Source organism: Chelonoidis abingdonii, chromosome 14 (genome assembly GCF_003597395.2).
Source record: "Chelonoidis abingdonii isolate Lonesome George chromosome 14, CheloAbing_2.0, whole genome shotgun sequence".
Lineage (NCBI taxonomy): Eukaryota > Metazoa > Chordata > Testudines > Testudinidae > Chelonoidis > Chelonoidis abingdonii.
The window spans coordinates 37,541,309-37,562,155 of NC_133782.1; the positions used below are offsets into that span (position 1 = coordinate 37,541,309).

At 61.7% G+C, this 20,847-nt stretch overlaps 3 protein-coding genes across 3 annotated transcripts in view; 2 read left to right on the top strand and 1 right to left on the bottom strand.

The window, feature by feature from the left end:
- The window catches only part of MRPL52 (mitochondrial ribosomal protein L52), a 2,881-nt gene extending 1,580 nt beyond the window's left edge, over positions 1-1,301 (top strand). The window contains exons 2-4 of the mRNA XM_075072098.1: positions 401-554; positions 698-762; positions 1,125-1,301. Of these exons, the coding sequence (XP_074928199.1) occupies positions 401-554; positions 698-762; positions 1,125-1,277 (372 nt within the window). The 3' untranslated portion in view covers positions 1,278-1,301. The remainder of the gene's footprint in view (positions 1-400; positions 555-697; positions 763-1,124) is intronic.
- A 2,982-nt stretch (positions 1,302-4,283) lies between these two features.
- On the bottom strand, positions 4,284-13,581 carry MMP14 (matrix metallopeptidase 14). Its single transcript, XM_075072099.1, has 8 exons — positions 13,358-13,581; positions 10,866-10,988; positions 10,243-10,550; positions 9,265-9,426; positions 8,717-8,903; positions 7,871-8,116; positions 6,909-7,024; positions 4,284-6,387 (listed from the first exon to the last, which is right to left on the bottom strand). Exons 1-8 carry the CDS (start codon positions 13,411-13,413, stop codon positions 6,059-6,061), a joined length of 1,527 nt encoding a protein of 508 aa, XP_074928200.1. The 5' UTR covers positions 13,414-13,581; the 3' UTR covers positions 4,284-6,058.
- The window catches only part of LRP10 (LDL receptor related protein 10), a 16,754-nt gene continuing 9,318 nt past the window's right edge, over positions 13,412-20,847 (top strand). The window contains exon 1 of the mRNA XM_075072100.1: positions 13,412-13,442. Coding sequence (XP_074928201.1) covers positions 13,412-13,442 — 31 coding nt within the window. The remainder of the gene's footprint in view (positions 13,443-20,847) is intronic.

Here is a 20,847-nt window from a genome sequence, read left to right on the forward strand (position 1 = left end):
GCTGCAGGTCGGGAGTGAGGGGCACCGGCAGGGCTGTGGGGGGCAGGAGCTGCAGGTCGGGAGTGAGGGGCACCGGCAGGGCTGTGGGGGGCAGGGGCTGCAGGTCGGGAGTGAGGGGCACCAAAAAGAGCGGGGGCTGCGGGTCGGGAGTGAGGGGCACCGGCAGGGCTGTGGGGGCAGGGGCTGCGGGTCGGGAGTGAGGGGCACCGGCAGATCTGGGGGAGTAGGGGGTTTGGGTCGGGAGTGAGGGGCACCAGCAGGATGGGGGACAGGGAGTTGTGGGCAGGAGTGAGGGGTGCTGGCGGGGCGGGGGCTGCAGGTCTGGAGTGAGGGGCATCGGCAAGGCTGGGGGGGCAAGGTGCTGTGGGCGGGAGTGAGGGATACTGGCAGGGGGCTGCAGGTTGGGAGTGAGGAGCACCAGAAAGAGGGGGTCTGTGGGTCAGAGGGGCTCTGGGCTCGTTGTGACCCCATTTACCTTCACCCCAGGCAGGGACTCGCCCCCAGCTCAGCCGGCTACGGGCCCCTCCGGGATCTGCCTGACTGGTCCTTTGTAGGTGAGAATCTTCTTCTGTCACTCTCATGTGTTCTCGGATGCCTGGGTTCTCTCCCGGAGGTGGGAGGGGCGGGGGCTGGGAGCCCGGACTCCTGAGTTCTGTGATGGGGCAATGGAGTTGACTGACTTCTCGGGTCTCCCCAGATGGGCGTCCTGCCCCCCCATGGAAGGGTCAGACGCGGCGGCGACAGGAAGATGAGGCCTTTGCGGTGAGTGGGGGCCTGGGGGGTACCAGGGGCTGGGAGCCAGGACTCCTGGGTTCTCTCCCCAGCTCTGGGAGGGGAGTGTGGGGAGCAGGGAGCCAGGACTCCTGGGTTCTCTCCCCAGCTCAGGGAGGGGAGTGGGGGGGGATCAGGGAGCCAGGACTCCTGGGTTCTCTCTGCAGCTCTGGAAGGTGGGGGGCAGGGAGCCAGGACTCCTGGGTTCTCTCCCTAGCTCTGGGAGCGGAGTGGGTGGGGTAGGGAGCCAGGACTCCTCGGTTCTGTCCCCAGCTCCAGGAGAGGAGTGGGCGGGGTAGGGAGCCAGGACTCCTGGGTTCTCTGGCCCCCGCTCACCCTGTGTCTCTCCCCAGCGGCGCGTGGCCATGCTGCACCGGGAGATGGAGCAGGGCCTGCAGCGCTGGCAGATCCAGCAGCGCCAGCAGCAGGAGGCCAAGGAGAGCAAGAGACAGAGCCAGCTGCAGCCCAAGGGGGCCGCCCTGCGTCGGGGGAGCAGCCCCCAATAAACCCCTGCGCCCCCAGCAACCGCACCTGAGCAGGACGCCTGGGTTCCCTCCCAGTCCGGGGGGGAAGGCGGGGGGGGCTCGGGGTTAGAGCAGGGCGGTGGTGGCTGGGACCTAGAATGCCCCCCCCCCCCCTCCCCGGCAGGACGTGAGCTCCTCTCCGGAGGAAGCAAGAGAGCCGGTGCCCCTCACTCTCGACCCGCAGCCCCTGCGTCCCCAGCCCTGATGGTGCCCCTCACTCCCGACCCGCAGCCCCTGCGTCCCCAGCCCTGCCGGTGCCCCTCACTCCTGACCCGCAGCCCCTGCTAGCCCGGCCCTGCCCCCCAGGCCTCCCGGTGCCCCTCACTCCTGACCCGCAGCCCCTGCTAACCCGGCCCTGCCCCCCGGGCCTGCCAGTGCCCCTCATTGCAGACCTGCAGCCCCTGCTAGCCCAGTCCTGCCCTGCCAGTGCCCCCCATTCTCAACCCGCAGCCCTGTCCCCACCCCAGCCCTGCCGGTGCCCCTCCCTCGCGCCCCGCAGCCCCTACACCCCCAGCCCTGCCCGTATCCCAGCCCTGCCAGTGCCTCTCACTCCCGACCTGCAGCCCCTGCTAGCCCTGCCCTGCGGTGCCCATCACTCCCAACCTGCAGCCCCTTGCTAGCCCAACACTGCTCCCCTCAGCCCTGCTGGTGCCCCTCACTCCTGACCCACAGCCCCCTGCTTGCCTGGCCCTGCCCCCTCCAGCTCTGCCAGTGCTCCTCACTCCTGACCTGCAGCCCCTGCTAGCCCAGCGCTGCCCACCCCCCACTCCCTATGCTGCTGATGCCCCTCACTCCCGATGTGCAGCCCGCTGCTATTGTTTCTAACAGAGGAACTTGGCGGTCAAAGTCGGGGCGCTGGCCTCCCCGCTCCCCCCATTTCTCGGTCTGTCACGAGTATTTCATCACAGGCGAGTCAGGAGGCTGTGACTGGGGCCAGCCGCAGTTTCGTGGCTGGGGGAGGGGTGGATTTCCCCCCCCCCCCCTTCTCCTCCTTTGGCCTTGAAGACTCCGGCTGTTTTGCAATCCAGGCATTTCTTCCTCCTCTCCCTCCCCCCAAACAGCTGTAATTGCTTCCAGATGTGCAGCCACGCCAGCAGCTGACTTCATCGCGTGGGCGCTGCGCCCGGCTCACGGGACTGAGGGAAGGAAGCCAGGGGTGGGGGGAGGGGAGACGGAGTGCCCCCTGCTTGGATCCCCCATTCCCAGCCCTGGTGTCCTCCCTGCCCCCCACCTTGCTGTGTCCTGCGCCAGCGGGATGGGACGGGCCAGGATCTTCTCGCTTTTTGTGTCTGGCAGGAGACTGAAGTAAGGGAAGTTGCGGTGAGACCCACGTCATGGTGTCTGGGCCACAAGCCGTGGGTTCGGTGACTCAGCCCCCCCACGGCTCTGCTGGTGCCCCTCACTCCCGAGTCGTAGCCCCTGCCGGTGCCCCTCACTCCTGGGCTCCCCACAGCCCTGCCAGTCCCCCTCCATTTTCACCCTTTAAAAAACGCACTCAATTCATTTGCAAAAAAAAGGAATTTTTATTCATTTTGATTTTTCTTAAAAAACCCAAAGCGTTCCTCGCAAATTGTCCCCCAACCCCCCCTTTTTGGCTAATTTTCTTCTCCAAGGACGTGTGTCAACAACATGAAGCAAAAAAACCCTTCAAATGAAACAAACAGCTTGAAAACAGGAGCCCCTTGAAATGTTTCCAGGCATCCCAGGGCCGGGTTTGTGTTACGAGGAGAGAGATGCTGGAAGGACGCACTGAGAATCCCCCAGCGGATCCAGTTCTTCCCGAAGTTGGGTTTGTTTGTTTGTTTTTAACACTGAAAGAGGAGGAAGAACTGCAATGTCGTAATTCAGTGCCCAGGAAAACGCTGATGTAAGTCAAGGAAGATCATAACACAAAACCACAACACTGTGTAGAAATCCGGCGGCATATGACACTTCCACAGGGTTTTCATTGCTAGTTGGGACAGAATAATTATGAAATCTCTGGACAATCAAACCAGCAAGTCCCTTGCACTTTGTTTCCACCCTGGATCTGGCTAGATCAAATCAAAACCACATTAATTTCTGGGTAATTGGACGTACCATTTATTCAGATTCATTGCCCTCAAATCAAGAATAAAACTGGGCCTTTTCCTACCACGGCTGTAGTGCACATCCCTTTGGGAAATGTTGGTTTTGTTATTAGGATTTTGCAATTAACAAGAAACGTGTCAAGGAAAATGCTCCTCTTTAGCGTGTGCTGCAGGAAGGCAGGATGGGTCTCTCTCGAGCAGCGAGGTCGGGATCCAAACCTCCCTGTTAATTTAGCAATTCAAACAAGGCTTGTTTCTGAAATGCGCCCAGCGCTGCATTTCATCGACACGCCTGCCTGGAAAGAGGAGCGAGAGGCCTCGCGCAATAGGACGGACATTGATTCTTCAGAGCCACCACAAACGCTCAGAACTTTTAACAGTCAAACCAGCTTGTTGGCTGCAGCGAGTGGGGGTTGATCAGTTAATTCCAGTTCCCTGCTCACGATAGTTAAATGGACTCGAGTCTCAGCGGGAGCCGTGTTAGTCTGGAGCTGGAACAGGCGACACAGAAGCCTGGGGCACCTCATAGACTAACATCTGAATTGGAGCATGAGCTTTCGTGGGTGAATACGTCTGTTAGGCTATAAGGTGCCCCAGGCTCTTGCTCCCTTTTTAAAATGTCCTGGGGATTTTAATAATGGCCCTTAATGATTAATTGCTAATAGAAGCCTCTGCAAACTAGCTGCCAGTTTCATTCAATTTCCCTCTACGCTGGAGGTTTCAAAATAGGAAAAATTGCTAATCCACCACTCTGGGAAGTTGAGACAACCCCAGTTCCTGGGATTTCAGTCAAGTTGCCCCGGGTTCTTCCTGCCATTTAAGTAACCGCCGCACTGGCCAGACCGCCAGGAATTACCCGCCCGGTTCTACAATCGCCCCGGAAAGCGGTGGTGGATATTAAGAGCAAAATGATAATGAATCCTCAGAAACGGGGGTTTATTATGAAGAGAAATGTCTGCAGACGTGTTCATGGCACGTACAGTCCCCAAGCGCTACCTGCTAAGACCCTCGGCCCCGGTGACTCCATAGCAAAATAATATTAATTAATTAACAATAATAATACATTGAAAAATACCAAGAGACCCTCCCCCAAAAAGCACTTTAATCCGGTGGTTTCAAAACACCCAGGTGAAAATCCCTCTGAAGCGAGTGCAGGGCAAAACTGGCCCCTCATCCCGGCCCGCAGGAATTGAGGGGCGTTCCCCCCCCCCCAAGGCCCTGACACCCCCTCCCCCGCTAACACTGATTTTTGTTAATTCTTTTGTTCTATAGAATAATTAAGGTTTTTTTATTACAAAAATTATACATTAAAAAAAATCCCCCCACACCAAAACTGGAGAGGAGGGGACCCCTAAACCTGACCCTTGCTCCATGGAACCAGTCTATTCACCCCCAAACTGGGCGCACAGTGCACCCCCCATCTGCCCCATTCATCCCAAACTGGATCCAACCATGCTCCCTGCCTCCCACACAACAACCCCCCCACAGGGACCGGCTACCCCCCCAACCCTTTTTCCTAGGCAGATTCTGTGGGGGTGGCTGCTAATTCCTGGGTGACCCCTACAGGGCTGTGTCCCCTATTACTCAGGATGGGGAGGGAGCAAGATTCCCCGCCATCCTGTTTGGGGCCCTGCAGGAAGGTGGAGGCAACATAAGGCCATGCCCCCTTCCTTTGGCTCTGCCGCCAAATGCATCATGCTGCCCCTGAGTACCCTGCCTGTTTTCCCATCATCCCCTGCTCCTGCTGCTCCAGCCTTAGCCCTCTCCCTCATCTCCATAGCCCTGCCCATTAGAAAGCCCTTGTTTTGACCTGTATATGCCCTAGCTCTGCCCATTGGACTGCGTGGCAACTGTCATCTGCATAGCCCCACCCACTGGCATGCAGAGCCCCCTTATTTGCATAGCCCCACCCACTGGCATGCAAAGCCCCTTATCTGCATAGACCTGGCTATTTAATACTAAAGCCCTGCCTCCTTCAGCCAAATCCTGTCCCTCTTTTAATAGCTCCACCCCCATGGGTCTTATGGCCCCGCCCCCTCTGTAGCTCCACCCCTGGGTTCCCAAGACCCTGTCTAAAGTACCTGAGGGCCAACCAGGGGCCTCTGTTCCACAGATGGCCCCGCCCCCCCTGTGTACACAGACCAATGGGAGATTCAGCCCAACCCAGCTTGGCAAAGGGGGGAAATAGAGCCAAGCTGATTGGCTAGCTCATGTGCCCAAGGCTGGGGGGAGGAGCCAGCATGACCTCTGGGGAGGCAATCACACCTCTGTCTCCCATTGGCTTCCCCTGTGGTGAGGTGAAAGTTGAGAGGTCATGGGGAAGCTGATGGGCCTGAACTTTGATCTTTCCCCAGGACGTCAAAGGACACATGGTTACACAAGGGGAGGGGGTCAGGGGTCACCCTGCAGGCTACTGAGCGCGCTCAGCACGCTTCAGTGGGGGTGGAGGAATGTCAGAAAGGGGGAGGGGCCCAGGGGAAGCCCCCACCCTTCACATCTCGTCCAGCAGGGAAGGGGAGGAGCTTAAGGGGAGGAGCCAGAGAGAAGCCCCGCCTCTCACACCTTGTCCAGCAGGGAGCGCTGGCTGTGCAGCAGGGGGCGGAGCCGGGGAGGAGCCAGGGGAACCCGCCGCCCACACCTTGTCCAGCAGGGGGCGAAGCCGGGGAGGCGGGCGGGGCCGGGGAGCCCCACCCCTCACACCTTGTCCAGCAGGGAGCGCTGGCAGTGCAGCAGCCGCTTGGGGGTCCCGCGGCGTTTGAAGACCAGGATGGCGGCGCCCAGCGCCAGGGCGCAGAGCAGCAGCATGACGGGGAGCACCACGGCGGCCATGTCCACCGCCCCGCCCCCCGCCTCGTCCACCTCGATGACGATGACCTCGGTCTCCTCCCGCTCGTCATCCTCGCGCCGGCCGCCCCTGCAGCCCAGCCAGTCCCGCAGCGCCGACTTGGGGTAGCCCGGTTCCACCCGCAGCTGCTGGTTGTTGAACTTCCAGTAGCGGCCACCCTTGTAGAAATAGGTGAAGGCTGCATAGCCGGGGGGAAGGGCGAAGAGACATGCGGCCGGGAGGAGACGGGATAGACAGACGGGAGGAGATGGACGGATGGACACAGGGGTAAGAGGACAGAGAGAGACGGACAGACACGGGCCCAGACAGGGAGGAGACAGATGGACGGATGGCCACGTAGCCAGACAAGGGAGAAGAGTCAGACAAGGAGGAGATGGACAGATGGACACAGGACCAGACAGAGGAGATGGACCAGGGACCGGGACGGGATGGACGAGGAGTGGCAGGAAGAGGGGAACAAAGCAGAGGCTGATCAGCCGCGTCCTCAAAATCTCTCTCCCACCGCTGCCTGAGCCCTATCGACCCCCCTGGTGATATCAGACCCAGCAGAGCCTGGGTGGGGACCCGACACCCCAGATGTCCCACCACTCACCTCCCCTCGTCACCCCAGGTTCCCCGACACCTCCCCACAGATGTCCCGGCTGGGTGGGGCTCAGTCAAAGTGCTGCCCCCCCTCTGTCCCCCACGTCCTCGCTGTACCTTCGTCGCTGCCCATGAAGGCCCCACGGGGTGACTCAGGAATCCCCTCCCAGACGGCGACGTTCTTGGGGTACTCGGCATCCACCGAGCGGCTCTCCTCATTGAAACGGTAATATCTGCAGGGGAGGGGACAATGAATGGGGGCTAAGAATGGGGGGATCCCAGCGGGGGGCTCTCTGGGAGACTCTGACAGCACGGGGGATGCCGAGGTGGGGAGTGGGGGTCCCAGAGGGGGATGCTCTGCGGGGATACTGACAGCACAGGGGCATGCCGAGGTGGGGAGTGGGGGTCCCAGAGGGGGGCTCTCGGGGGGGTACTGACAACACGGGGGGATGCTGAGGTGGGGAATGGGGATCCCAGAGGGGGATGCTCTGGGGGGTACTGACAGCACAGGGGGACCTTGGGTTGGGGAGTGGGGGGCCCAGAGGGGGCTCTCTGGGGGGTACGACAGCAAGGGGGAATCCGAGGTGGGGATATGGCGGTACAACCAGAGGGATGCTCTGGGGGGTACTGACCAGCACAGGGGTACTTGGTGGGGGATAAGTGGGGGGCCCAGAGGGGCTGCCTGGGGGTATGAACAGCACAGGGATGCCGAGGTGGGGAATGGGGTCCGCAGAGGGGGAATGCTCTGGGGTACTGACAGCACTAGAGCGACCTTGGGTTGGAGGAGTGCCGGCCTTAGAGGGAGGGCCTCCTGCGGAGGCCTCTGACAGCACAGGGGACCAGGGTGGGAAGCGGGGTCCGCAAGGGGATGCTCTGGGGGCCTAAATGACAGCACAGAGGGGACCCCAGGGGGGGGAGTGGGGGGGTCCCAGAGAGGATGCTCTGTGGGCACTGACAGCACAGGGGACCCCAGGGGTGGGGAGTGGGGGGGCCAAGAGGAGGATCTCTGGGGGGCGCTGACCAGCACAGGGGACCCCAGGTGGAGAGTGGGGGATTCGCGCAGGGGATGCCGCACTGACTTGTTTGCCGTAGCCACCCGGAAGAAGTAGGTTTCCGCTGGGCAGCAAGACGAGGGCCGGCGCGATGCGATCAGTGGGGAGCCCCCGGCCAGCTCCACGGAGAAAGGTTGGGTACCCCAGGCTGCAGGATGTTCATCTGAAACACTCCAGCTGCTTGTCACCTGCTCGACGTGTACAGAGGTCAGCCAGAGGGGAATGGCCCCGCCCTTCCCACCAGCCTCCCCAGAAAGGTCCCACATCCTGGTACTTTTGAAGAAGCAAATTCAATCTTTCTTTCAATAGGCCGCGATCGAACACACCGGAGACCGACCCAGAAACTGCCAATGGGGAGTGGATACCATCCATGACCCGTTATTCCGGACCCGCCAGAGACCAAGCGCTCCTGGACCAGAGAAATTCACAGCTTCGGCCGCACCCCCTCACTCCCGACCCGCAGCCCCTGCTAGCCCGGCCTCGCCCCCCAGGGCCTGCCATGCCCCTCACTCCTGACCAACGCCCGCCAGCCATCCTAGCTGTGCCTCCTCACGTTCACTACCCACAGCCCCTGCCAGCCCCCCTGCTGGGCCCCCACTCCCTGACCCCAGCCTCCCTGCTAGCCCGGCCAACCCCCAGGCCTGCAATGCCCCTCACCCCGACCCGCAGCCCGCTAGGCCGGTCCTGCCCCCGCTGCCCCTCACTCCCGACCTGCAGCCCCTGCTAGGCCGGCCCTGCCCCCCAGGCCTGCCGGTGCCCCTCACTCCCGATCCACAGCCCCTGCTAGCCCAGCCCTGCCGGTGCCCCTCACTTCCAACCTGCAACCCCTGCTAGCCCAGCCCTGGGCTTCCCAAGTCCTGTGGTGCCCCTCACTCCCAACCCGCAGCCCCCCCACACACCTTGAAGACGAACATCTCCCCACGCAGGACAGCGATGGTGTCAAAGTTGCCGTCACAGATGTTGGGGCCATAGGGGGGGTTGCTGGGCTCATCAGGCACATTAGGCCTGGCCGTGGTGCGGGGCACCGGAGGGGCCCTGGTGGGGACCCGCGACTTGCTCCCTGGGCAAAGGGACACAAAGGGTTAAGGGAGAGTGGAGAAGTCAGGGACTATGGGGGGGTGTGCCAGGGGCTGGGGGTGACCCGTTATTCAGGCAGGTCAGAGAATGAAGTTACGGGCTGCTGGCTGGGGTTGGGATGGGGTAGAATCAACATGAAGGGCGAGCGGGTGTCACACCCAAAGGGAGTTAAAGGTTAGGGTTGGGGGTAAGGATGAGGGTCACACCCCGGGAGGAGAGCAGAGTCCCCCGCACTGTGAAGCCACAGGCGCCCAGTGGGTGGGTTAGGAGCTGGGTGGTCACACGCTCCTGCATGCCGCGCCAACGGGAAGGGTTTGCAGTTGCGGGGCAGGGGATGGTCGCACCGTAAAGCTGCTGGATGCCCCGCAGATCGTCGTCCGGCAGCACAAAGTTCTCGGTGTCCATCCACTGGTAGAAGGGCGCCATGATGGCCGAGGGGTCTTTCGAATGCTCCAGCCCCAGCGCGTGGCCAAGCTCATGCAAGGCCACCAGGAAGATGTCGTTCCCTGCGGGAGCGGGAGCATCAGCGTGTGGCATGGCCTGATGGGGATGTCACCACGGCCACCCAGGAACAGGGACATCACCACATTCGCCCAGAACGGGATGTCACCACATCCACCCAGGAACGGAGTAGGAACGGGGACACCACCACGTCTCCCCGGTACCATGGCCGACTGGGAATGGGGACACCACAGGAACAGGGACACCTCTGTGTCAGGGACGCCACCACATCTACACGGGTGAGAGCACACACACCCCCCCCCGCCCTGCATGTTCAGTTCCCACAAACCCCTTGGAAATGAGACATGGGAGGGACTGGCCTAATCCAGCCCCAGAGCAGGGACTGGCTGACTCAGGAGGGTGGGGAATGCGACACGGGGCCTTTCCCCTCTAGGAGGCGCCGACTCTGATCCAGCCCCAGGGGGACTGGCGGGCTCAGGAGAGTGGGGAATGGGACGTGGGGCCTGGCCCTTCCAGGGGACACCAGCTCCCGTGCAGCCCCAGAGGGGAGGATTCGGGGGGTTCCCACGGGTGTGGAAAGGGGAAGTGATGCCATAGTCAGCCCATAGGCAATGAGTTGGGGGAGGGGACTTTCCCAGCATCTCCTTCCCTGCCCTGCCCCCGCCCCCCACCTCCCTGCATCCCTGGAAGAGAAAGTCCTGGCCCCTCCCCACCAGTGATTCCCCCTCCCACTTCTCACCATGCTCCCAGCCCCCCACAACCTCTCCCCCTCCACCCCGTCTGTCCCCCTGCCTACCCCGAGCCCCCTGTGCCCTCTCCCTTCCCCCCAGCCCCCCACCCGCTCCCAGCTCCCCACTCACCATTCAGGTCATCGTTGCGGACGGTCCAGGGCTCGGCCAAGTCGAAGTGGGTGTCGCCGCCGATGTGGGGGCCGGGGAAGTAGGCGTGGGCCAGGAAGCCCCCCTCCCCGTCGAAGGGGGTGCTGTCGCCGTGGAAGCCCTCGGCGAAGAAGATCATGATGTCGGCCTGGGGCGCCCGGCCCTGGCGCACGTGGGAGTAGGGCACCTCGCGGAAGCGCAGCGGCGTGGCCGCCCCCCACACCCCAAAGGCCCGGCGGATGGCCTCCAGCGTGGCCGCCTCACCCACCTTGGGTGTGTAGTTCTGGATGCTGGCAGGGGGAGGGGGAATAGAGCCCGGGTCAGACTGCACAGCTCCCCCCATCACTGCCCCACAACCTCCTGTCCCTGCCCCCCAGCCACCGCACTGCCCTGTCACTGCCCCAGAGACCCATAGCTTCCCTACCGCCCCACCACAGCCCACAGTTCCCCAGACTCATGCCCCCCATCACTTCCCCACAAACTCTCCCCCACTTCGCAGCCCCTCAGAGCCCATCCAGTTCCCCATGGCCCCCCAACTCTCTGCACCTTCACATCCACCCCCAGCTGCTCACAATCCGCCTCACACGCACTCCCTGCCCTCTCACCAGAATGTAATCTCGTCGTGCTGCCATTTCAGGCCCTGGATGGCGTAGCGCCGGCGCCGCACATTGGCCTTGATCTCGGCCCCAAACTTATCTGGGACGCCACAGCGGGGCCGCTGCATGGCCCTGAGGGAGGGGAGAGGAAAGGTGAGCCTGGAGGGGCGATTTCGTTAGAACTTGTCTCCTGGGGGCAGAGTCTCCCAGCGCTTGGCGCTGTTTTTCATGTGCATGAGGGTTGAGATCCCTTCTTCTCAGTGTCATGTGTCCCGGAGTTCCATGGGCTCATCACACCCATTTCCCTTTCAAAGGGACCTTTGCGCAGACCCCAACCGAGATCAGGCCCTTCCCGGTGCTGGGTGCTGCACAGAGCCCAGGTCACTAGTAGAGCTGGGAATAGAACCCAGGCATCCTGCCCCTTCCCTCCCTGATATCACAGCTTTGTAGCCCTGTCGCTACACCCAGAACGGAGCAAAGGTCCAACTCCTGGGCCATTTCATCCCTTCCCAAATCCCTCCACAGTTCCTGGCTTCATACCTGCCCTGGGGCTCAGATTGGGAGCATCAGTTTGGGAAAATCCCATGATTCTCAGTGGTGAGAATTTCCAAAGGGGCAGTTCCCATTGGCTCCCAACCCCCATTGACCACTAATGGGGCTGGAACCCAACGTCCATTGGCGCCCAACCTCCATTGACCCTTAATGGGGACAGAACCCAACATCCATTGGTGCCTAACCCCAACTGACCCTTAATGGGGATAGAACCCAATGCCCATTGGTGCTGAATTCCCATTGACACCTAATGGGGCTAAAACACAATGTCCATTGGCGCCCAACCCCCATTGACACCTAATGGGGATAGAACCCAACGTCCATTGGCACCCAACCCCCATTGACCCTTAATGGGGATAGAACCCAACGTCCATTGGCACCCAACCTCCATTGACCCGTAATGGGGTAGACCCCAATGCCCATTGACGCCCAACCCCCATTGACCCTTAATTGGGATAGATCCTAACGTCCATTGGCGCCCAACCCCCATTGACCCTAAATGGGGATAGAACGCAACGTCCATTGGCGCCCAACCCCAATTGACCCTTAATGGGAATAGAACCCAACATCCATTGGCACCCAACCCCCATTGACCCTAAATGGGGATAGAACCCAATGTTCTTTGGCGCCCAACCCCCATTGACCCTAGCAGGGATAGAACCTAATGCCTGTTGGTGCCCACCCCCCATTGACTCTTCATGCCCCGAATGGGGATAGAACCCAACGTCCACTGGCACCCAACCCCCATTGCCCCTAATGGGGATAGAACCCAGCGTCCATTGGTGCCCAACCCCCATTGATCCTTAATGGGGATAGAACTCAATATCTATTGGTGCCCAACTCCCATTGACCCTTAATGGGGATAGAACTCAACGTCCATTGGTGCCCAACCCCCATTGATCCTTAATGGGGATAGAACTCAATATCTATTGGTGCCCAACTCCCATTGACCCTTAATGGGGATAGAACTCAACGTCCATTGGTGCCCAACCCCCATTGATCCTTAATGGGGATAGAACTCAATATCTATTGGTGCCCAACTCCCATTGACCCTTAATGGGGATAGAACTCAACGTCCATTGGTGCCCAACCCCCATTGATCCTTAATGGGGATAGAACTCAATATCTATTGGTGCCCAACTCCCATTGACCCTTAATGGGGATAGAACTCAACGTCCATTGGTGCCCAACCCCCATTGATCCTTAATGGGGATAGAACTCAATATCTATTGGTGCCCAACTCCCATTGACCCTTAATGGGGATAGAACTCAACGTCCATTGGTGCCCAACCCCCATTGATCCTTAATGGGGATAGAACTCAATATCTATTGGTGCCCAACTCCCATTGACCCTTAATGGGGATAGAACTCAACGTCCATTGGTGCCCAACCCCCATTGATCCTTAATGGGGATAGAACTCAATATCTATTGGTGCCCAACTCCCATTGACCCTTAATGGGGATAGAACCCAACGTCCATTGGTGCTCAACCCCCATTGATCCTTAATGGGGATAGAACCCAACGTCCATTGGCGCTCAACCCCCATTGACCCTTAATGGGGATAGAACCCAATGTCCTTTGGCGCCCAACCTCCATTGACCCCTAGCAGGAATAGAAGCCAATGCCCATTGGCGCCCAACCCCCACTGACTCCTAATGGGGCTAAAACACAATGTCCATTGGCGCCCAATCCCCATTGACACCTAATGGGGATAGAACCCAATGCCCATTGGTGCCCCACCCCCATTGACCCTTAATGGGGATAGAACCCAATGCCCATTGGCGCCCAACCCCCATTGACCCTTAATGGGGATAGAACCCAATGTCCATTGTTGCCCAACCCCCATTGACCCCTAATGGGGCTAGAACCCATCTCATAGCACTAGAACTCAAAGCCCGGTAGGCTCAATGGGGGTGGTTCTCCTGAGGCTTGGCCATGGGTGACTCACCTCATGGTGTCAGTGTCAGCAGTCCCAGTGACCCGCAGACCGTAGAAGCTCTGCATGGCGCTGATGGCGGCCGAGAGCGACTGGGGTGAGCGCTGGGTGTGGGTCCGCAAGTCGCCAGGGGGGAGGTACCCATACTGCTGCAGCCAGGCCTGGTGAGGGAAAGAGTCAAGCGGGGCCCACAGACCCCCACAACTTCAAGCACCCATCCCCTTCCCCCAGGCTGTCCCCTGTGTCCAGCCCACACACACCTGCCCTCCATCCCCCATAAACACCGCCACCTGCCCTTCTTACCCCTCATGCCCGCAACCCCCACACTGACCCCATCTGCCCCACACCAACTCCCACACATACCACTCATCGATCACTCCATCCCCTCACCCCCACCCCACTCCTATAGTGACCCCTATACCTCATCCCCCACACATGCCCACAATACCCACCCAGAGCCCAGACATTGTCCCCCTATAGCCCTCCTTACCACAGCCCTGAACCCATCCCCGGCATCATGTACTCCGTGACCCAAGGCTGAGCAGGGGGCTCCGGATCAGGAGTGAGGAGCCCTGGCAGAGCTGTGGAGGCAGAGATGGGCTAGCAGGGGGCTGTGGGTCGTGAGTGAGGGGCACCGGCAGGGCTGGGGGGGGCCAGGGCTGGGGTAGCAGGGGCTGCAGGTCGGGAGTGAGGAGCACTGGCAGAGCTAGAGGGGGCAGAGATGGGCTAGCAGGGGGCTGCGGGTCAGGAGTGAGGGGCACCGGCAGTGTTGGTGGGGGGGGTGTCTTGTTGAATACGGGCTGTTGGTGAGGGGCAGAAAGTGGGGGGACCCTTAACCCAGTGTGTTCTGGATTGTGCTCAATTCCTCACCCATGCTCCCGGTGGCCGCACCCCCTCGTTCCGGTTCACCTCCCAGAGCCCTCCAGTGGATTTAGCCTCTGGCTTCCTTTCCTCCCTCCCCCGCCCCAGCTCTAAATACAGCCCATCCACCGTCCCCGCTTCCGCTCCCCCACGCGCTAAATTTTCTCTTCCAAGCGAGACACAAACAAGTGTCTCCCACTCGCCGGCCAACCCCACCTGCTCGACACATGGTTCATTCATTTTCCCAGACGAACCCCCCGAGCGCTCGAGTTCCCCAGTTCCCCGTCAGGATTTTCACCCTGCCCTTGTCTCCTTTCAGCTCCTTTCCATTGGGGGCCCCGGGGCTGGGAGCTGGACCTGCACTCATTTATTCCAGGCCTGGTTCGTTTTTTCTTCCGACTGAAAGCTGGAAGGGAAAAGGCTCCCTCCCCACACCAGGTCCACTGCTGCTGCTTCCTGCCTTTCCCTGCACCCATCGCTTGGGCAGCTGGGTCTTCCATCCTCCTGCAGGCAGGCGGTGGGCACCGAGCACTGCCCTTGGCCCCCATCCTGAGCTATCCCAGCTCCTCACTCACTTCTGCAGACTCTCTCCCAAGCCTGGGGCAGGAAAGGTGGTGCTGGCCCGGTCCTCCCTTCCCCACACACCCTCTCCCTTCGCCACACAAGCAGGCCTTTGTGGCTGGGGGATTTGGTGGCGAGTTCCCCCCCTGCCAGGGAATCCCAGCCAGCTCCCCCCACCCCCACCCCCTGGAGCATGGAAGAGAAGGAAGGAGACGGACTTGGCTCGGACGAGCCAGAGGGCAGAATGCGCAGAGAGTTCGGTGGAAGCCAAGAAAACGCTGGCCACAGAAACGGGGTGGGAGGCCAGGGCTTTGGTGAGGTCCCTCAAGGAATGATTGTGTAACTAGAACAGCCTCCGGACTGGGGATGAGAGAGAGAGATAGTATGGGGGTGGATAGATAACGTGCATGGTGAGAGAGAAAGGAAGACAGAAAGACAGAAAGACAGAAAGGCAGGCGAAGGACCATGCCAGTTTCTTGGGTGACATCCAGGTATTTCAGAGCAGGTCCAGATGCGACTCCGGCAGCCGCCCAGCGAGTGGAGTGAGAAGGGGGAAGTGGGGGACCCAGGAGCTGTGGGAGAGGGGGGCCAGTGAAATGAGAGAAGGAGAAAATGGCTCAAGAAAGAAGCACAAAGGGAAGAGGAGGGAGTGGGGGGAAGGGAAAAGCCCCCAGGAAGGGCTGGGGCAGCGATGAGTGGGTGGGAAGTGGCCTGTGCAGGTACGTTTCAGGGCTGGGCCCGGAGGGTAAGCCCGGATGAAGGAGAAACCTCCAGAAGGAGAAGCGAAGGAAGGGAGAAGGCCTGAGGACAGATTGTAGGGGTTCGCCCTGTAGAGAAGCTTGTCCCGGATCGGGGTGACGGAAGCTAAGAAAATAGTTGTAAATAACTATGGAAGGGGGGGGGACAAAGGACAGGAGGGTAATGGGACACTCTGCCAGCGGAGAGGAAGGGACGGGGTAAAGCCGGAGGGGGAGGAAAAAGAGGAATGGGAATTCTGCCCAGCGGAAGGAAGTGACAGGGGTGGACAAAAGGAAAGGAGGGGAATGGAGCACTCGCCCAGCGAGATGGAGGAGAGGGACGTGGGGCGGACAAAGAAGGAGGAATGGGAAACTCTGCCGGCGGAGGAGGAAGGGACGGGGGGCAAAGGAAGGAGGGAATGGACACTGCCCAGTGGAGAGAAGCGGACGGGGGGGGACAAAGAAAGGAGGGGAATGGACACTCTGCCCAGGCCGAAGGAGGACAGGGACGGGGGGGGCAAGGAAAGAGGAATGGAGCAGCGTGCTGCCAGCCAAAGAGAAGGCGGGGGGGGGAAAGGAAAGACGGAGGATGGACACCTGGGCCGAGCGGGGGAGAGGAAGAACGGGGGGACAAAGACAGGAGGAATGGTGAGAGTCTGCCCAGCGGAGGAGAAGGGACGGTTGGACGGGGGGGGGGGCAAAGAAAGGAGGCGAAATGGACCACTCTGCCCAACGAGAGGGAAGGGACGAGGAAGACGGTAGGAGGAAGGGACGGGGGGAGGGGGAAAGGAGGAATGGACACTCTGGCCCGAGGCGGAGAATAACCAAAAGCCAGGCTCTGAGACAGAGCGGCGCCGGGCGGAGGAAAGGACGGGGGGCCGTTGTGTTGGCTGAGGAGGGCCGCTGGGGGGGCTCGTGGGGGGCCTGGCTAGGCGGGCATGGTGCCTGGCTGAGGGTCAGGGGGAAGTGGAGTGCCTGGCTGTGGTGCACGTGGGGTCCGTGCGGTGCCTGCTGAGGAGGGGCGTGAGGGGCCGTGGGTGCCTGGTATGATGGGTACGGGGCCGTGGGGTCTGGCTGAGGGGGCTGGGGCTGGCGTGGTCGGGGGGCCGTGGGCTGGCTGGGGGTCACGGGGGGTGCCTGGCTGGGGCCGATGGGCGTCTGGCTGAGGAGGGCTGTGGGCGGGCCGTGGTGCGTGGGCTGAGGGCCCGGGTGCCTGCGGTGGGCCGTGGGCGTGGAGGTGTCTGGACTGAGGAGGATTTGGGCGCCGGGGTGGCTGGCTGAGGCGGGCACGGGGGGGCCGTGGGGCCTGCTGGCGGTCGGGGGCGTGGCTGCCTGGCCTCCAGGAAGGGTAGGGCGAGATGGACAGGAGCGCGAAAGCCGCCGAAGAGGGAGGGAGGGACGAGCCGCTGCAGCCAAGGGGAGGGCGAGAACCGGAGCCCGCCGAAGGAAGTGTGCAAGTTTTTGGCAGCCAAAGTTTCGCTGGTGGGGGGGCCCAGGAAAAGCCGCGGCACGGACGGGCGGGAGCGAGGCAGGGGAGCGCCCCTGCGGGGTGCGGGGACGGGACCATGGGCAGAGGGAGCTGGGGCTTGGGCCCCAGAAAGAGAGGGCGAGCAGGGGGCGGCGCAGAGCCCCCAGCCGGCAGCGCGAGGGGGAGTTGCGGGCCGGGCCGCTCACATCGGGCGAGCGGGGCTCCCCGGGGGCCGCAGCCGCAGCGAGCTCAACACCAGGCTGGCGCCAGCACGCAGACGGGGCTCGGCGAGCGGCTCATTCCTCCTCCCCTGGCTCCGCTTGACTCGGACGTGGGCAGCGCCGGCCCCATGTCAGCGCGGGGGGCGGCGCCGGTGGGCCGGGCCGGCCGCCGGGGGCTGGAGCACCTAGAGGAGAGGCGATAGGGACGGAGCGTCAGAAGCTCGCCCGGGGACTGTCGGAGGGATCCTGGGAGATCCGGGGATAGATGGGGGGTGTTCTGGGGGGATCCGGGGAATCCCTGGTGCCGGCGGATAGATTGGGTGATGTGGGGGGCATTCCCGGGTGTGTCTGGAATCCGGGTCTGAGAGATCAGATTGGGGGTCTGGGATAGATTGAGGTGGATCGTGGGTGGTCTGGGGATATTTAGGGGTCCAGGGCTGGCATCCCGAGGTGTCCGGAAGTAGATTGGGTCTGGGGGGATCCCGAGATCTGAGGATAGATTGAGGATGTGGAGGATCCGGGTGTCTGGGGATAGATCCGGGGTGGATCCAGGGGGAATCCGGGGGTCAGATATGGTCTGGGGAGGATTCCAAGTGTCTGATGGATAGATTAGGGGTGTCTGGGGCTCCCCGGAGTGTCTGGGGCGAAAAGGGGCGGTTATCCCTGGGGCTCGGGAGTAGATTAGGGGTGTCTGGGTGGATCCCGGGTGTGCTGGGGATAGATTATGGGGTCTGGGTGGATCCGCGGTGTCTGAGGGATTAATTAGCAGTATCTGGCGGTGGCATTCCGGGTAGTCTGGGGATAGATTAGAGGTGACCTAGCGGGTGTGGATCTGTGATCTCGGAGATAGATTATGGCGTGTCTGGGTGGATCCCGGGGTGTCTGCGAGATAATTGGGGGCTGGGATAGATCTGGGCGGTGGATCCGGGATGTCTGGGGATAGATCTAGGAGGTGTCCAGGGTGATCCGAGGTGTCCGGGGATAATTTGGGGTGTCTGGGGGATCCCGGGTATCGGCGGGATAGATTAGAGAGGTGTCCTGGGATGATCCGGGTGTCTGGGGATAGATCTGCGAGTGGATCCGAAGGGGTGGATTCCCGGGGCGTGCAGTGTATGGCCTGGGGGTGGATTCAAAAGGGTCGGGGGGATAGATTAGGGGGTGTCTGGGGGGAATCCCGGGGTGTCTGGGGGCGAAAAGGGGGGTTGATCCCTGGGGCTCCGGGGGATAGATTAGGGGGTGTCTGGGAGTGGATCCCGGGTGTCTGGGGGATAGATTATGGGGTGTCTGGGGTGGATCCCGGGGTGTCTGAGGGGATAGATTAGGCAGTATCTGGGGGTGGATTCCGGGGTGTCTGGGGGATAGATTAGAGGGTGACTAGCGGGTGGATCCCTGATGTCTCGGGAGATAGATTATGGGGTGTCTGGGGTGGATCCCGGGGTGTCTGGGAGATAGATTGGGGGGGCCTGGGGATAGATCTGGGGGTGGATCCGGGATGTCTGGGGGATAGATTAGGAGGTGTCCAGGGTTGGATCCCGAGGTGTCCGGGGAATAGATTGGGGGGTGTCTGGGGGGGATCCCGGGGTATCTGGGGGATAGATTGAGAGGTGTCTGGGAGGATCCCGGGGTGTCTGGGGGATAGATCCGGGGGTGGATCCGAGGGGTGGATCCCGGGGTGTCAGTGTATGGGTCTGGGGGTGGATTCCAAGGTGTCTGGGGGATAGATTAGGGGGTGTCTGGGGGGAATCCCGGGGTGTCTGGGGGTGGATTCCGGGGTGTCTGGAGGATAGATTAGGGGGTGTCTGGGGGATAGATTTTGAGGTGTCTGGGGTGGATCCCGGGGTGTCTAAGGGGATAGATTAGGGAGTCTCTGGGGTGGATCCAGGATGTCTCGGGGGATAGATCTGGGGGTGTCTGGGGGCATGAATCCGGAGTGTTTGGGGAATAGATCAGGGGGTGGCTGGGCGGTGATCTTACAGAGGAGCCCTGCACATATGGATGGTGGCTGAAGACAGGCAGACTGAGGGGGCTGGTGCAGGCGGGGCTGGGGGCTGTGGGGCAGGATGTGGGTCTCTCTCATCAGCACATTTCCCAGCATCGGTTTGTTCCTCTGGCTGTTTGATCCTGTGGCTGCTGAATCAGCCACCTCTGATTTAGCTAAGCGAGGCCTCGACCCCAGCTGGGGTCAGACAGGGAACCCAGGAGTCCTGACTCCCAGTCCCGGCCCCAAACCACTAGACCCAGCTCCACTACCAGAGCCAGCGATAGAAACCACGAGTCCTGGCTCCCAGCCGCCGCTCTAACCACTAGCCCTCACTCCCCTCCCAGTCCTGGCTGGCTCGCAGCACCCCCGCCCCAACCAGGTCAGGGACCTTGGCTGTTTTGTTTAGCAGCATGAAAGGACAGACAGTGTGTGTGTGTGTGTGGGGGGGGGGTTGAATTAGAGCCAGTGGGGGTGGGGAATGGGAAGCGCGTGGAGGGAGGGGGGCAACCCATCCTGGTGCCCCCATCTCCCCCTCCTGCCACGAGGTGGCGCCAGAGGCTATAGGATTGAGATGGGAGGGCAGTTGGTTCTTAAAGGGCCGGTACCACAATTCTGGGAACTCCCCGCCCCCCCCCTAAAAAAACCCAGGGCTCTTAAAGGGCCGGTGCCACAATTCTGGGACCCCACAATACCAGGCTCTTAAAGGACCGGTACTGCAGTTCCTGCCCCCCCCCCAGTGCCCCCGCAATGTTAGTTATGAACATTTCCAGCCACTGTTCAGGTGGCCACTAGGGGGCGCAGAGCAGGGAGCCGAGAGTCCGTGTAAACAGGAAATTGAGCAAAGTGGTAGCACCGCAGCTCTCACCCCCCCTCCCATGAGTCTCTTAAAGGCGCAGCAGCGCCCGGCCGGGGCGGGGGCTGAGCACAGAGACCTTTGCCCAGGGGCACCTCCCGCCTGAACCCCAAGACCCTGCGGCGCGAGGGGGAGGGACGAGTTCAAGGGCCAGGAGCGTCATTGGCTACAGGGGAAGGGGGGCAGCCCCCCCCGCTGCGAGACACTCTCCTGGCGACCGACAGAGACGTGCCCCCCCCGACCGAGGGCCCCTGGGCGGGGGCACGGAAGGGTTAAGGGGAGGCGCCCAAAGGGGGGGGGAGCACAAGGGCTCACGTGACCCGGAAAGTTGCAAGCCGGGAAGCGAAAGAAGGAAACAAAGTTACCAGCGAAGGAGACGCGCGAGGGGCGGGGGGTTCTAGGCTCGGGAGCGAAACGGACGGGGGGGGCGAAAGGAGGGAAGGAACCAGCCCGGCTGTGGGAGGGGGTGAAGGACCGACCCCCCCCACGAATCCCCGCCCCCGCGGGCGGAAGTCGGGGGATCGGGGCCCTCCAGAGCCGGGCGCGGGGAACTCGGGGGGCGCGGGAGATGTGCGGGTGCTAAGGGGGAGGGGAATCCGCCCAGCGACCCTCCCCCACCCCTGGGACCTCTGGGGGCAAAACCGAGCTGGCACCTCCCGCCCTGAAAATGTCACCGCTCGGGGGCGCCTGGATCCTGCTGCTTGGACTCGTCTGGGGTAAGAGATGCCGGTGCCCCTCGCTCCCGACCCGCAGCCCCTGCCCCCCAGCCCTGCCCCCCAGCCCTGCCGGTGCCCCTCGCTCCCGACCCGCAGCCCCTGCC